The following is a 14,678-nucleotide window of genomic DNA, read 5'->3' on the forward strand; positions in this document are numbered from 1 at the left end:
CTAAACGGGAAACTCAGATTATCGACAGCCACTCTTCACGATCTAAAATGGTGGCTCAGCCTGCTTCATCTGTCAAGAGGAGTTCAGTGGAGTATCAGACCAGAAAGGATAGTTACGCCCGATGCCAGTCCATTTGGTTGGGGAGCCCACATGGGGGAGGTTCTGACCCAAGGGCGGTGGTCAGTTTGAGAATCCCAAAGCTCGTCAAATTTAAAAGAACTCTCAGCAGTCAAATATGCTCTCCATCACTTGCTACCATCCCTGAAGGGTTCACATGTACGAGTACAGACCGACAATATGACTGTAGTAGCTTACCTCAATCATCAAGGAGGGACAAGATCGCAATCTCTGATGTCCACTACAGCACAAATACTGTCCTTGGCAGAGAGTCACTTTCGTTCCCTGTCGGCAATTCACATAAGAGAGCTCAATATAGAGGCAGACTATCTCAGTCGCCATTCCCTTCGGCAGGGGGAATGGTCTCTAGACAAACGGATATTCAGATAGTCAGACTCTGGGGGTTACCAGTCATAGATCTGTTTGCCATGAAAGAAAACAGAAAGGTCAGGGAGTTTGCATCCCTCCAGATAACAGACCAACCGTGCATAGTAGATTCCCTTTGGGTCCGTTGGGACTTTCCGCTAGCATATGCATTTCCCCAATGTGCTTGATTCCGATAGTTCTTAGGAACATCAGGGAAGAGAGAACGAGAATAATTCTAATTGCCCCCTTCTGGCCCAGGAGGCCTTGGTTCTCTCTCCTCAAAGCAATGTCAGTAATCGATCCTTGGGTGTTGCCAGTGGTTCCGGAGCTCCTTTCTCAAGGTCCATTTCATCATCCAAATTTGGAGACTCTTCATTAGACGGCGTGGAACTTGAGAGGGAGTTTCTGAGGGAAAGAGGCTTTTCCAAGGCTTTGATATCTACCTTGTTAAAAAGCCAGAAGGAGGTCACTACAAGGATTTATTCTAGGATTTGGAAGAAATTCCTTACATTCCATCAACAACCCCTAGCAGACAAAGTTCCAATTTCGGCCATTCTGGAATTCCTACAGAAGGGCTGGGAATTGGGTTTGGCAGTTAACACACAGAGTCCACGTTTCAGCCTTAGGGGCCTTATATAACAGTGATGTAGCTCGGAATAGATGGGTTGCTAGATATATTAAAGCATGTCAGCGTTGCAACCCGGTCCATATTGCAAGATTGCCCCTTTGGGATCTAAATTTAGTGCTCAAGGCGTTAACTGAACCTCCTTTCGAACCATTGGATTCTATTCCAATTAAGATTTTGACCTTAAAGACAGCTCTACTTTAACATCTGCTAGGAGGATCAGTGATATCCAAGCGTTATCAGTTGATCCTCCCTCTCTAATAATCCTCCAAGACAAAATTGTCTTAAAACCAGATCCTGCATACTTGCTAAAGGTAGCATCTAGGTTTCATAGAAGCCAGGAGATATACCTACCATCCTTCTATGAAAATCCAGCTTCAAAACAGGAGGAAAAATGTCATACTCTAGATGTTAAAAGGGCAGTATTTGAATACGACACAAAGCTGGAGACAGAGTAGGACTTTGTTTGTTTCTTTCCAGAATCGAAGAAGAGGTTCAAGTGTCACGAAGAGTTCTAATGCTAGATGGATTAGGGATGCGATATGTCTTGCTTATTCCGCCAAAAGGGAGACACCACCATAGGGCATCAAAGCGCACTCCACTCAGGCTATGGCATCATCTTGGGCGGAGAAGGCAGATGTCCCCATTGAGATGATATGTAAGGCGGCAACTTGGTCATCACCTTCCACCTTTTATAAGCACTATCGCCTTGATCTATCTGCTAATTCCAGCTTACACTTTGGCCGTACAGTACTTAGTGCTGTGGTCCCTCCCAGTTAAATAGTCTTTGAAAGTCTCTCGTGGGTGCTGTCGTGGCGATAGGAAAACCGTTTTTTACTTACCGGTAAAAGGATTTTACAGAGTCCACGACAGCACCGGTACATTCCCCCCTGTATTTAATTACTTATTCTTGCACTCAATTGGAAGGTGTGCCTTTAGAGATCACTCTATAGAGGTGATGGTATTTAGTATTGTTTAAGATATTATCATGTACTGATCAATTGGCGGTATCCCTTGATACTCTGGAACATACACTGGAGGGTGAGGGGGACCGACCCTTTTTAACCTGTAGGTTCCTGTCCTGATGGTGGGAGGATCCCCTCTCTCGTAGTGGGTGCTGTCGTGGACTCTGTAAAATCCTATTACCGGTAAGCAAAAACTGGTATTTGCACTAAAGAAACCCGTCTCTGTCTGTTCATTGCCCCACGCTACCAGAATCCTAGAGTTCCTACAATATTATTACAGGCAGTTATTTTGCGCCTTTTTTGCACAACACGCTTCTTGCGACCCTGTTGGCTATTTGCCATGAAACGCTTGATTGTTCGGTGATCACGCTTCAAAAGTTTGGCAATTTCAAGACTGCTGCATCCCTCTGCAAGACATCTCACAAATTTGGACTTTTCAGAGCCCGTCAAATCTCTCTTCTGACTCATTTTTCCAAAGGACAGGAAGTTGCCTAATAATAAAGCACACGTTATAAAGGGTTTTGATGTCATTAGACAACACCCCTCCTCATTACAGAGATGCACATCACCTGATTTACTTAAAGGGACACTGTCACCTGAATTTGGAGGGAACAATCTTCAGCCATGGAGGCGGGGTTTTGGATTCACCCTTTCCTTACCCGCTGGCTGCATGCAGGCTGCAATATTGGATTGAAGTTCATTCTCTGTCCTCCATAGTACACGCCTGAGCAAGGCAAGATTGCCTTGTGCAGGCATGTACTACGGAGGACAGAGAATGAACTTCAATCCAATATTGCAGCCAGCATGCAGCCAGCGGGTAAGGAAAGGGTGAATCAAAAACCCCAAAACCCCGCCTCCATTGTTGAAGATTGTTCCCTCCAAATTCAGGTGACAGTGTCTCTTTAATTGGTAGTTGGCTCTCAAGCCTGAACAGCTTGGAGTAGGACAACATGTATAAAAGGTATCATGTGATCAAAATACAACTTGCCCAATAATTCTGCACACAGTGTAGGTAATATAAAATAAGAACCTGTTGGGTATACCCCGATCCTGTAAAATATGAGGGGAACAATATACAGAAACAGGATGGATATATCAGGCAGGACAGCGTGCCACATAAGAGGACTAAAAGCTGCCATAACTACAGAAATAATGAACTAAGCTGGAAGCCAGGTCCAGATTATATGTAGAGCAAGGAAAAACCTGTATACACAGTATCTTTATACACAGCATCTTTATACACAGCGTGATCCGTATATAGCAGAGTGAGAAGTGATAACATGTACAGTACCTCAGGTGTGTATCCATGATGACGTACAGCACATTTGGTCGGAGCCTTTACACAGATGCCACATATACAGTGAAAGCAGCCTGGTTGCACTGAATCTATACACACAAGATGATCAGCATATAGCAAAGATGAGGTCACATACAGGTCACAAGACTGCATAAATGGGAAGGGGAGAGGGAATAATCAGCACAGCAGTGCCAGTACACACAGCATTGCCATGAAGTGCAGCCACTCCTCATCAAACACACACCATCCCCCAACTCTTCCCCTCTCACCCTTGTCCATCCCCCCCGAATATGTGCCCACAGAACTAATGGCAGACAATGTAGGTGTCCATGCTCTGTCCTCTCATACATATACCATCCCCCAAACTGCTCTCCTCTCTCAAGTGTCCAATAAACCCAGCTTCACCATGTTAATGGCAGACCCTGTAAATCTATGTGAGGTTTTAAGGAATTTAAGAGTGAACCCGCAGATCCACGACAACGAACCTCCCAAGGGTGAGCTGACCAGGTAGACCACCCCCTATACAGGGAGCGTTAGGGGAAGGCCCAAGGGAGACCATTGCCGCAGAAGCTGGGACCCGCAAACGGGAAGTAGGAGGTACTAAAAAATGATGCTAAGCGAAGGATGGACAGAGCAGGGTAAGATGTAGTACGGATTGGTACGAGCAGAGTACAGGTGAAACCAAGGGAGCACTGGGAAGAAGGGACACCAAGGAAGCAGGACAGGACAGAGACGCAAGACGGACGGAATACGAGGAACATACTAGGAAGACTGGACAAGAAAGTCTAGGAAAGGCAGTGAAGCAAGGCTAGCTGAACAAAGCAGAGACTCTGGATAGACAGCGCAGAGACAAAAGTGGAACTGGGTCACAGAAACACAAATGACAAACAGGCAAAGAGCAGAGGAAGGAATTACCTTATATACATGATGTGCTGAAGGACTTCCGGGTCAGAGTCCTCTCAGGATCGTAGAGAAAAGGTATGGAGCACCTGTAGTTCAGGGAAGAGGTGCACGTGCGCAGAGAGGTGCTGGAGCGAGGAGTGCACATGCGCACCCGCCACGAACCAGGAAGAGGACGTGCGCCTGCAGGAGGAGCGTGCCGCCGTGGGTGAAAAGAAGTGGAGGAGACGGCGGCGAACCCAGCAGCTGGAGGAACAGGAGGAGTGCGCCGGAGCAGGTAAGTATGGGCTGGAGCGGCGGTGAACCCAGCAGCAGATACGGCGAGAGGAGAGGTGGTCGTGACAGTGCCCCTCCTCTTACTCCCCCCCTTTCTAAGACCAGACAGAAACCTGGACAAAATCTAAGGAGCTTGCACGTTCTCACGGGACTCCCAAGACCTCTCCTCGGTATCAACCAAAAAGAGAGTTTTACCTCTCGACTTCTTCATGGCAAGAATGTCTTTAATCTCAAAAACATCTGGATCAGAGACAGGTAAAGGAGTTTGAGCAGGAGAAACATGGAACTGATTGAAGACAACTGGTTTCAAAAGAGAAACATGAAAAGAGTTAGGTATGCAAAGAGAAGCGGGCAATTTCAGCTTGTAGGCAACATCATTGATACGAGACACAACCTCGAAAGGACCTACGTACCGTGGACCCAATTTATATGAGGGAATCTTTAGACGAATAAACCTGGAGGACACCCACACTTTATCGCCTGACCGATATACAGGAGAAAACAGACGTCGTTTATCGGCATGTCTCTTAATCCTGGCCTGAGCCTGTTCCAGAGCGATTTTGGTCTCTTGCCAGACCCTGGAGAACTCCTCGGACAGAAGATCAGCCGCTGGCACACTCGAGACAGTGAGTACCGGCAGAGGGATACCAGGATGTTGCCCATAGATGATGAAGAATGGAGACTTGGAAGAAGACTCATTTATGTGGTTATTGTAAGTGAACTCAGCCCACGGAAGCAAATCAGACCAGTCATCTTGATGAGCATTGGAAAAATGAGGAAGATAAGTCATCAGTATTTGGTTTGTGCGCTCTGCTTGTCCATTGGTCTGTGGATGATAAGCTGCAGAGAAATACAGGGTAACATTCATTAGTTTACATAGAGCCCGCCAGAAACAAGAAGTGAACTGAACTCTATCAGAGATTATGTGCAACGGAAAACCATGAATCCGGAAGACATGAGAAATGAAGATTCTCGCCAATTCAGGAGCGGAAGGCAATCCTGGCAAAGGGATGAAGCGAAACATCTTGGAGAATCGATCCACAACAACAAAAATGACTGTATGACCAGAAGACTGAGACAGATCAGTAATAAAGTCCATAGCGATATGTTGCCACGGGGCTGAAGGAACTGGAAGTGGATGTAGGAGATCGGAGGGCAGATATCTAGGAACCTTGTTCCTAGCCCAAGACGGACATGAAGCGACAAAACCTCGAACATCCAAAAGAAGGGATGGCCACCAATAGTGGTGCGAGATGAGAGCGAGCGTTTTCTTGTACCCGACATGGCCTGCCAGTCTTGAGGCATGGCCCCAATGTAGGACTCGAGACCTCTCGTTCACCCGCACAAGGGTTTTACCTGGTGGTAAAGAAGACAAGCTGACCGGAGCCACAAGAATAATTTTGCTGGGGGTCACGATGTGTGCTGGTTCCTCTACAACATCGGATGCAAGAAATGACCTGGACAAAGCATCAGCTTAGGGCAGTCCGTTTCCATTACTAATCCTATAGTAGTGAAAGTGTGAAAAATAAATAAATAAAGACACAGCCAGAAAAAAGTATTTTATTTTTCCTAATTTCACCATACTTACCATACTGGAGCACCTGCAAAAAAAGAAAAAAATAATAAAGAAACCATATACTTACTTTCCGCCGTAGTCCAATTAATAAGGAGTGTCCCACGACGATCTCCCCTATAGAACAGTGACATCGGGTGATGTCACTGCTCTATAGACCTCCAGTGACACACTGACAGGAGACAATAGCTCCTGCTGTGTATCACTGAGGTTACCTTAGTTCAGAGTCTCACTTTATGGCAAAGCTGCCTGGGATTTTTCCCACACAGCAGTGCCAGAACTGAGACTAGGGACTCTTCTCACAGGGGCGTAGGAATACAATGTGGGGAATACATTGTGGAATTATACCTTCCATCATTGTATTCCTGGAGCCCCTGGAGAGCGGTCACATCAGCTGATGCTGCTGCTCTCCATGGGAGATCGTCGAGGGACACTCGTTAATTGGATTTCTGCGCATCAGGGAGTATATTGTTTGTTTATTATTTTATTATTTGTTACAGGTGACAATGGCTTCGGGATCAAGGTGACAAAGTGATGGTGAGTATGTTCTCTGTTTAATGTACTGTATGTCTGTATGTATGTACTGTATGTATGTTAGGTATGTTGCATGTTCTGTATGTATGTACAGTATGCTGCATGTTTGTAGCATGTAGGATGTCGCATGTGGTATGTTGCATGTCGCATGTAGTATGTCGCATGTGGTATGTTGCATGTCACATGTGGTATGCCGCATGTTGCATGTGGTATGCTGCATGTGGTATGTTGCATGTAGTATGTCGCATATGGTATGTCGCATGTCATATGTTGCATGTCGCATGTGGTATGTCACAAGTAGTTTATCGCATGGCACATGTGGTATGTCGCACGTAGTATGTCGCATGTCACATGTGGTATGTTGCATGGCGTATGTTACAGGGTGTATGTTGCATGTTGTATGTACTCTGCTCTTAGATAGATGAGAGATGCATAGATAGAAAGAAGGAATCAGAAAATTAGAAGGAATAACAGATTAAATGAGATAGATAGATAGATGTAAAGAAATAGAGAGATAGATAGATGTAAAGAGATAGAAAGAAAGAAAGATAGATAGATAGATAGATAGATAGATAGATAGATAGATAGATAGATAGATAGATAGATAGATTAGCGATTTTGTCACAAAACTTATGCTAGCAGTGGGTTACAGCGTTAAGTCCTGGATGGGAAAAGTTTTCCGGCGTCCAGGACAACATGATTTGCATAAACAGACTTCAGGGGCAGAGAGGTTAACATGAAAAGCCTGCGCATGCGCAATGATGTGTTGTATGCTTTGTCCACTGTTGAGCAATACATACTGCGCATGCGCTAGAGGCTAATGCAATGCGCAAACGCAAAAAATGAGCGCGATCTGTGCTATTCACAGATCGAGTTACATCTGACGCGCCGAGGAGAGGGGGAGAGACAGCGATTAGGCCCTGCCCATCGGACCAGACTGGGGTGATTGACAGACGAAAACGGCGAGATTACTAAGGTATTTTCTCTGCAAAGGTGGGGAATCAGGGGATAATAAAGGTACTAATGTAAAGCAGAGCTCAGGCCCTATTGAATGATATTTTTATCTCATATCAAAAAAACGGGGTGACGGGTTCCTTTTAATATCATGAGTGATTGAACGTACTTGGCCTTTTGGTGTAAAAGAACCACACACATAGCAGAATCTGATGATTGATCAAATAATGATAGATACACTGTTGGGGCATTTTTCTCCATTAAATCAGATCAAGCAGTAGTAGAGTAAGTTCATTTAAATGGTGGTGACAAACTAAAAAAAAAAATGTGATGAGCCGACAGACTCTATATAGATATTTCCCCAGAGATGACAGAGGCAGCTTGTATTTAGAACTGATTTTACTGGAGGTAATCTGGTAGGTAACTATATACATTTGTGAGGTAAATGGGTCAGCCTATTCCTTATAGATGAACATTTGCAGATAGGCAATTTCTCACTGTGATATTGGCTGCTTTTAGGTTTTCTCTCTGTTGAGATCCTCACTCAGTTACACCTCAGTGGCTGAGCAGTTTTCTTCCCTCTGAAGTAACTTGCCCTCCCAGAAATGCAGTGAAAATCCTCTCACAATGGCGGCTGTCCGCTGCCTTCCCTTCTATCTCCCTGTGGCAGGGCTCATCCCTTTAGAGGCCTGTCTCCTGTCAGAGTCTCACATACCAGTCCTTGCTGCCATCACCATCCTTTTCTGACTGACTGAAATCTTACTGCCTCATAAAGGTTAGCTCCTCCCCATAACATGTGACTTTCCAAGAAGCAGTCATTGGTTGAGTGCACTGTCAATACTCCTTCCCATAAAACTCAATAAAACCTTTACAGATGCTGTCCCTGTAAGAAAATTCACAAATAAGTAAGACAAGCAAAGAATTCGGAATAACATAGGAAAAACCACATACATTGAAAATGTAGAAATAACGTGATAACAAAAATACTTGTATCTCAGAAACTAAGCATATTTTTGGAATCAGCACATCAAACTCAATAAAACAGACATATTACCTTTGCTAATGATTTTTTTGTGTTGACCAGTTTTGTTTTTCAACTGTCTATATCTCTATTCAATGGGAGGAGTGTGAAATATTCCTTCTGGGTATATAATAAAATTTACCCAAGGATTATACTATTCTTTATTATCCTTGTGTGGCTGTGGAACGCATGAATAGTGGGTTCTCTGATGGCTATGAAGATGCTGTTTCCGGGTAAAACATTTCCCACATTCTGAACATGAAAATGGCTTCTCCCCTGTGTGACTTCTCTGGTGCTTAACCAAATCTGATTTATGTGTAAAAACTTTCCCACATTCCAAACATGAAAATGGCTTCTCCCCTGTGTGGGTTCTTTGGTGTATAACAACATGGCATTTCTGGTTAAAACATTTCCCACATTCTGGACAGGAAAAAGGCTTCTCCCCTGAGTGTGTTCTCTGGTGCCTATCCAAATCTGATTTCTGATTAAAACATTTCATACATTCTGAACATGAAAAACCCTTCTCCCCTGTGTGGGTTCTCTGGTGGCGATCAAGATGCGCTTTCCGGTTAAAAAATTTCCTACATTCTGAACATGAAAAAGGCTTCCCTCCTATGTGGGTTCTCTGGTGTATAACAAGATTGCATTTATGGTTAAAACATTTCCCACATTCTGAACAGGAAAAAGGCTTCTCCCCTGTGTGACTTCTTTGATGCTTAAGCAAATCTGATTTCTGTGTAAAACATTTCCCACATTCTGAACATGAAAATGGCTTCTCCCCTGTGTGTGTCCTTTGGTGTCTAAGAAGATTCCATTTCTGGATAAAACATTTCCCACATTCTGAACAGGAAAAAGGCTTCTCCCCTGTGTGACTTCTTTGATGCTTAACCAAATCTGATTTCTCTGTAAAACATTTCCCACATTCTGAACATGAAAATGGCTTCTCCACTGCGTGGGTTCTTTGGTGTTTAGCAAGGTTACATTTCTGGTTAAAACATTTCCCACATTCTGAACATGAAAATGGCTTCTCCCCTGTGTGAGTTCTTTGATGTCTAACAAGATTCCATTTCTGGATAAAAAATTTCCCACATTCTGAACAGAAAAAAGGCTTCCCCCCTGTGTGAGATCTTTGGTGGGATGGATCAAGATGGGATTTGTGCTTAAAACATTTCCTACGCTTGGAACATGAAAATCTTTTTTCCACCGTGTGAATTTTTGGATGTTTAAGAAAAAACTTTTCGATGGGAAAACAGTTTCTATATTTTGCACATGAAAATGGCTTCTTTGATTTAGGAGTATTTCCGTTTTTAAAGCTTATTTTGAGACTCTGATTTTCCTCAGTTGTCGCTAAAGAATCAGAAGACAGTAACTGTTTCAAAGGATCAGATGACAGATATTTGCTGTTAAGGGATGATGATGGTATATCTGGAGTAATGGCATTCACTTCAGTGGTATCCTGTGAGATCTCAAGATCATTTGATTTAAAAATTGAAGATGTCAGCTGTTCCTCGGATCTCCTGGTACAGTCATCTGCCAAGAATAAAACCAATTATTATTTTGAATAAAATATCTTTGAATGTCATTTAACATTTCTACTTAAACTGTCTGTAGAAATGACAAGTTATGTATAAAGATTGAATTCTTCACCAAGACAATGACAGTTCACAGTCTAATAGAAAATCTCATAGGATGAACCAGTGGAGCGTGGTGTTCAACTGTCAGCTCATTATGCCTCGCAAATATGGAATAAAACGCCACAAAGAAGCGTTATGTAGACAAACATAATACCAATAAAAACTTCTATTCATCTCACAAAAAACAAGTCCCCAGTCAGGTCCATCATCTGTCAGTGGAAAAACAGAGGTTTCCACATTATTAGTGTCTCCAAAGCTCTTGAAAAGCTACTTGGCTTCAATAAACCAATCCACCAATAACCAGTCTCCCAAAGTTAAATCTCCCCCTCGCTTCTGAGCCTTGCTACATTTAGCATCCATGTATTTGGCATTACTATAGTGTGAAGAATCAATTTAATTTACTGTGTGTGTCTCCTGGAGCACAATCTGGGCACTTTCTGTTGGGTAATAAAATGGCATTTTTGAATTTTTTCTCCCGCATCCATTGTGTGCTAATTTTGGGAAAGTGCCTGTGGAATCAAAAATAGTCCCTGAGGGTTATAATTTCCATAATGGAGTCACTTTATGGGGATTTCTACTGCCCTGGTTTCCTGAAATTTTGTCAAATTAGAGCTTCTGCAGATGGTGTGTAACATCTCTTTCTGGGATCTGCTCCGACGATGTCTGCTTTTGTCACCAGGCGTGTCCTTATTCATATGACGGGTGGGGCTGGTAATGGAGTAGACCTTGGAACGAGAAGCTCCGGACAACATAAGCTCAGTCCAGCCACTAAGATTATGGTGCCTGGCACCATTAGTACCATCTATTCTGGTAGTATGGATTAGTGTGCTGTCCAGCTAAAGTAATCTGCTCCCTTATTCAGGAAAGTGGAAAGCACCATATTCTACTAAAGGTTGATGCTTATTGAAGGAAGCTGCAAGATACAGCCTTGTTTTCCTCTGGATCAGTCCTATATGCTCAGCTCATGGCTTGTGTATTTGTTTCCTGTTGTGACCCAGGCTTGTTTGCTGACTACTCTTATTTCTTCTGATTTTGTATTATCTCTGCCCTACTGGTTCTGACCCGGCTACCTGACTATGGTAGTAGGGTATTGTCGGATTCAAGAGAAGTTGTAAAATAATTTGTGAGGTCCATGTGTTTGCTCTTCTCTTTTGGGAAAGTGAAAAAATTGGGGCTTATATTTTGTGAAGAAATCCAAAATTATTATGACGTAAAAAGATTTGAAAAAGAGCCCTGATTAAAAACCCAAAACTGGCTGCAGGAAGTGGTTATCAGAGTATTTTGGGAACAAACTACTGTAGTCAAGAACTGTGACTATAGACAATAACACATCTACTATAGACAATAACACATCTTCATCAGCAATAAATGAGTAGCCAGTGGTGAAACTTCTCTGTAGTAATGACAGTATGGGACTCGGTGGCACTTGGCAATCTAAACTATCATAATGACCAATATTTTCCGTCAGATGAGTTTCAAGAAGAAATATTAGATAGTCAAAAGATATGAGTAGAGAAAGTACTAGTACTCCCCATTTCAGGAGATATTGTGCAGTAATATGAATTTCTTCGGATCAAAAACAATTAAAATTTATGACGTGGAGTAAATCCATGAAACCAGCGCTCGAGCCATACCAACGCATCTCCTGCAAGCGTGAATAAATGTATATTACAGCCATCAGCCACGCACAGCTAAGAGATATATCATGGCACAAGTGTAATATTTTTATGTAGATTATCAAACTTCTGTTTAATGTTAGTCGGTTTTAAAAGAAATTGAAAAGTCAGGATAAAGAGAAACTGTTGTTATTGTACAGAAATTCACACTTTACCATCACTGCTCATTTAATGTTGTCGATCATAAAAGCTAAGATTGGTCAGAAAGGCTGGACCTGGTCATGTAGGGACTATATGAGCACATTCAGCAGCACAGATGGGAGAGAAGGTAGATTTATCCAATAAGATATCAGGGTTCTAGGAAGCCAACAGCATCATTACCCTCCACTTTCTCTTATAGGCCCATTATAATATTTTTCTTCAAGTGATTTTCTAACTTGTCAGCACATTGTATGCATGCTGTCATTTGGCTTTGCAGTTTACAGATCTCAGCAGGTAACGGTCAGTGTCTTCTAATCCCATGGAGTATGTGAATCCTCCAGGGTATAAGTTCTATAGAAAAGGATTTCACAATTTCACAAAGTAATTTCAACACTTCCAAATGGTGGAGAATGTTGTGGTCTAGAGGCAAAATGGTTATCACACGATTATGATATGGTCGTGGTACACAACTGATAAAGCAGCCACAGCTGGTGACTGAGAATAATCTGTGACTCTTCTGCATTTAGTGGTTACTACTCACCTGGGTAGTCATATGTGGGAATCTCCTCTTTACACCACTCATCACCCCTCACATATGTCTCTGTAGTATTAATATGGGTCAGATTTTCACCCTGAAGAAACAAATATTGTAAAAGTGACAGACAGATAAGAAGTCACATCTATGATCAGCTCTAATCCTGCCATCTCCACCGTTCTCATTACACAAGTATAAAACATAGAATACTGGTGGATAAAACAAGACTGAAAACAAAACCTTTACAGCCGTCTACACATCATAGGGGAGATCTCATGACACCTTCTCTCTATCTACCTTATGATCCTGAGGAGCATTGAGATCTTCTTGTTTACAGTCCTGTGAAAAAGAAGGACGGAGACATCTCTCTGGTGTTGTCCTCTTACTGGACAGATCTGGAGGAAACACATACAGGGACTGAATTCATTCTTTGCATACAGATAATTATAGGCCATGTGTGTTTTACCTGATGATGTGAGGGGATGGGGAACATCCATCATGACGTCCTTGTACACATGTTTGTGTTCTTCTAAATACTCCCACTCCTCCATGGAGAAATAGACAGTGACATCCTGACATCTTATAGGAACCTGACACATACAATGATACAGTCATCCCTCCAATCGCTTTATAGCATTACTGTATAATTTTCCAATATTCCAAGCAATGTCACCTCTCCAGTCAGCAGCTCAATCATCTTGTAGGTGAGTTCTAGGACCTTCTGGTCATTGATGTCCACATGTATCAGGGGGTGAGGTGGAGGCCTTAAAATTGGGCCCAGGGGTCTTCCCCATCCATCAGACACTGTGTCCTGGCAGCGCTCACTAGAGGTCTTCTTCACTACTGTGTAATCCTGGATATATAAACACATTAATAAATCTCACTACAGACATTTGCAGAGTCCTCACCTCTCCAGTTCTATCCATCTGTTATTCCCATAGATAAGAATGATGTAATGTGACGTCATCAAAATCTCTCACCTCTCCAGTAAGCCGGAAGAGGATTTCTAGGGTGAGGTGTAATATCCTCTCTGCCATCTTGTCTCTGTCCATATCCATCCTTGATGAATAAAACAGAAAAATTTTCTTACTATAAAAGATCTTCACTAAGAGGATTCAATATTGTAGAGACCTAAATGAAAAGAAGACGAGCCGATGTAACATCATAAAAATCCTATGTAATAATACAATTACTGAAGATAATAAAGGAAACATATCAGGAGATAGAACGTGTAGATGTTGTATCTTCTAGTCTTGTATGGATTAGAACACTAGTTGAATTGCTGACTAAGTCATCTCCTCTATGCTCCCAATCACTGGTTAGGTTACTCACTGGTTCAGCGACTGATTAGCTGTAGGAATCACAAATTCGTTGGGATTGACCAGGAAATACAGAGACTGGTGGGGACCCAAGCACCAATGGTATTTTTAAGGGCTGTGGAGTCGGAGTCGTGACGACGGAGCCCATTTTGGTGGAGTCGGTATAAAATGGATTGACTGACTCCTAAAATATATAATAAATTGGGTACAATAGTTTAATGGAGTTTGTGGGGAATATTTTTTTCATAAGAATTTGGGAAAGTTATGAAATGTCCTATAAATGTCTGTCCTATTCCTGATGTAAGGTCTAGACTTTTAGTTGAGATGAATCTGTGCTGCTGTTTATGTTCATGATAAGTAGTGAAGCTCTTCCTCTACAGATAAGGGGAAAAAATAACAAACACACAGGGAAGGAATGCCTGCATTCTTCTCAGAAATTCTGGAGTGAACAGAAAAGCAGGATTAAGGTAAGTACTTCTTAAAGCATACCTAAACTTTCAATAAACTGTGCATAAATCAATAGTGATGAGCGAGTGTACTCGTTGCTCGGGTTTTCCCAAGCACGTTCAGGTGATTTCCGAGTATTTGCTAGTGTTCGGAGATTAAGTTTTCATCGCCGCAGCTGAATGATTTACTAGACAGCTTGATTACACGTGAGGATTCACTAGCAACCAGGCAACCCCCACATGTACTCAGCCTGGGTAGTAGCTGTAAATCATTAAGCTGAGGAGATGAAAACTAAATC

The 14,678-nt window shown here is 42.6% G+C and overlaps 1 protein-coding gene across 2 annotated transcripts in view; it reads right to left on the bottom strand.

Moving 5' to 3' along the window:
• Positions 1-7,988: 7,988 nt before the first annotated feature.
• Positions 7,989-14,678, bottom strand: part of LOC138663668 (oocyte zinc finger protein XlCOF22-like) — a 61,660-nt gene continuing 54,970 nt past the window's right edge. Inside the window, exons 3-8 of one of the 2 annotated variants that reach the window (XM_069749953.1) lie at positions 13,595-13,673; positions 13,288-13,467; positions 13,081-13,204; positions 12,912-13,009; positions 12,621-12,711; positions 7,989-10,158 (exon numbers count right to left, since the gene is read on the bottom strand). In XM_069749953.1, coding sequence (XP_069606054.1) covers positions 8,783-10,158; positions 12,621-12,711; positions 12,912-13,009; positions 13,081-13,204; positions 13,288-13,467; positions 13,595-13,673 — 1,948 coding nt within the window. In that variant the 3' untranslated portion in view covers positions 7,989-8,782. Of the gene's footprint in view, positions 10,159-12,620; positions 12,712-12,911; positions 13,010-13,080; positions 13,205-13,287; positions 13,468-13,594; positions 13,746-14,678 lie in introns of both variants that reach the window. The other variant, XM_069749954.1, reaches the window with a different exon arrangement.

The sequence above is a fragment of the Ranitomeya imitator genome, chromosome 2 (genome assembly GCF_032444005.1).
Source record: "Ranitomeya imitator isolate aRanImi1 chromosome 2, aRanImi1.pri, whole genome shotgun sequence".
Classification (NCBI taxonomy): Eukaryota; Metazoa; Chordata; class Amphibia; order Anura; family Dendrobatidae; genus Ranitomeya; species Ranitomeya imitator.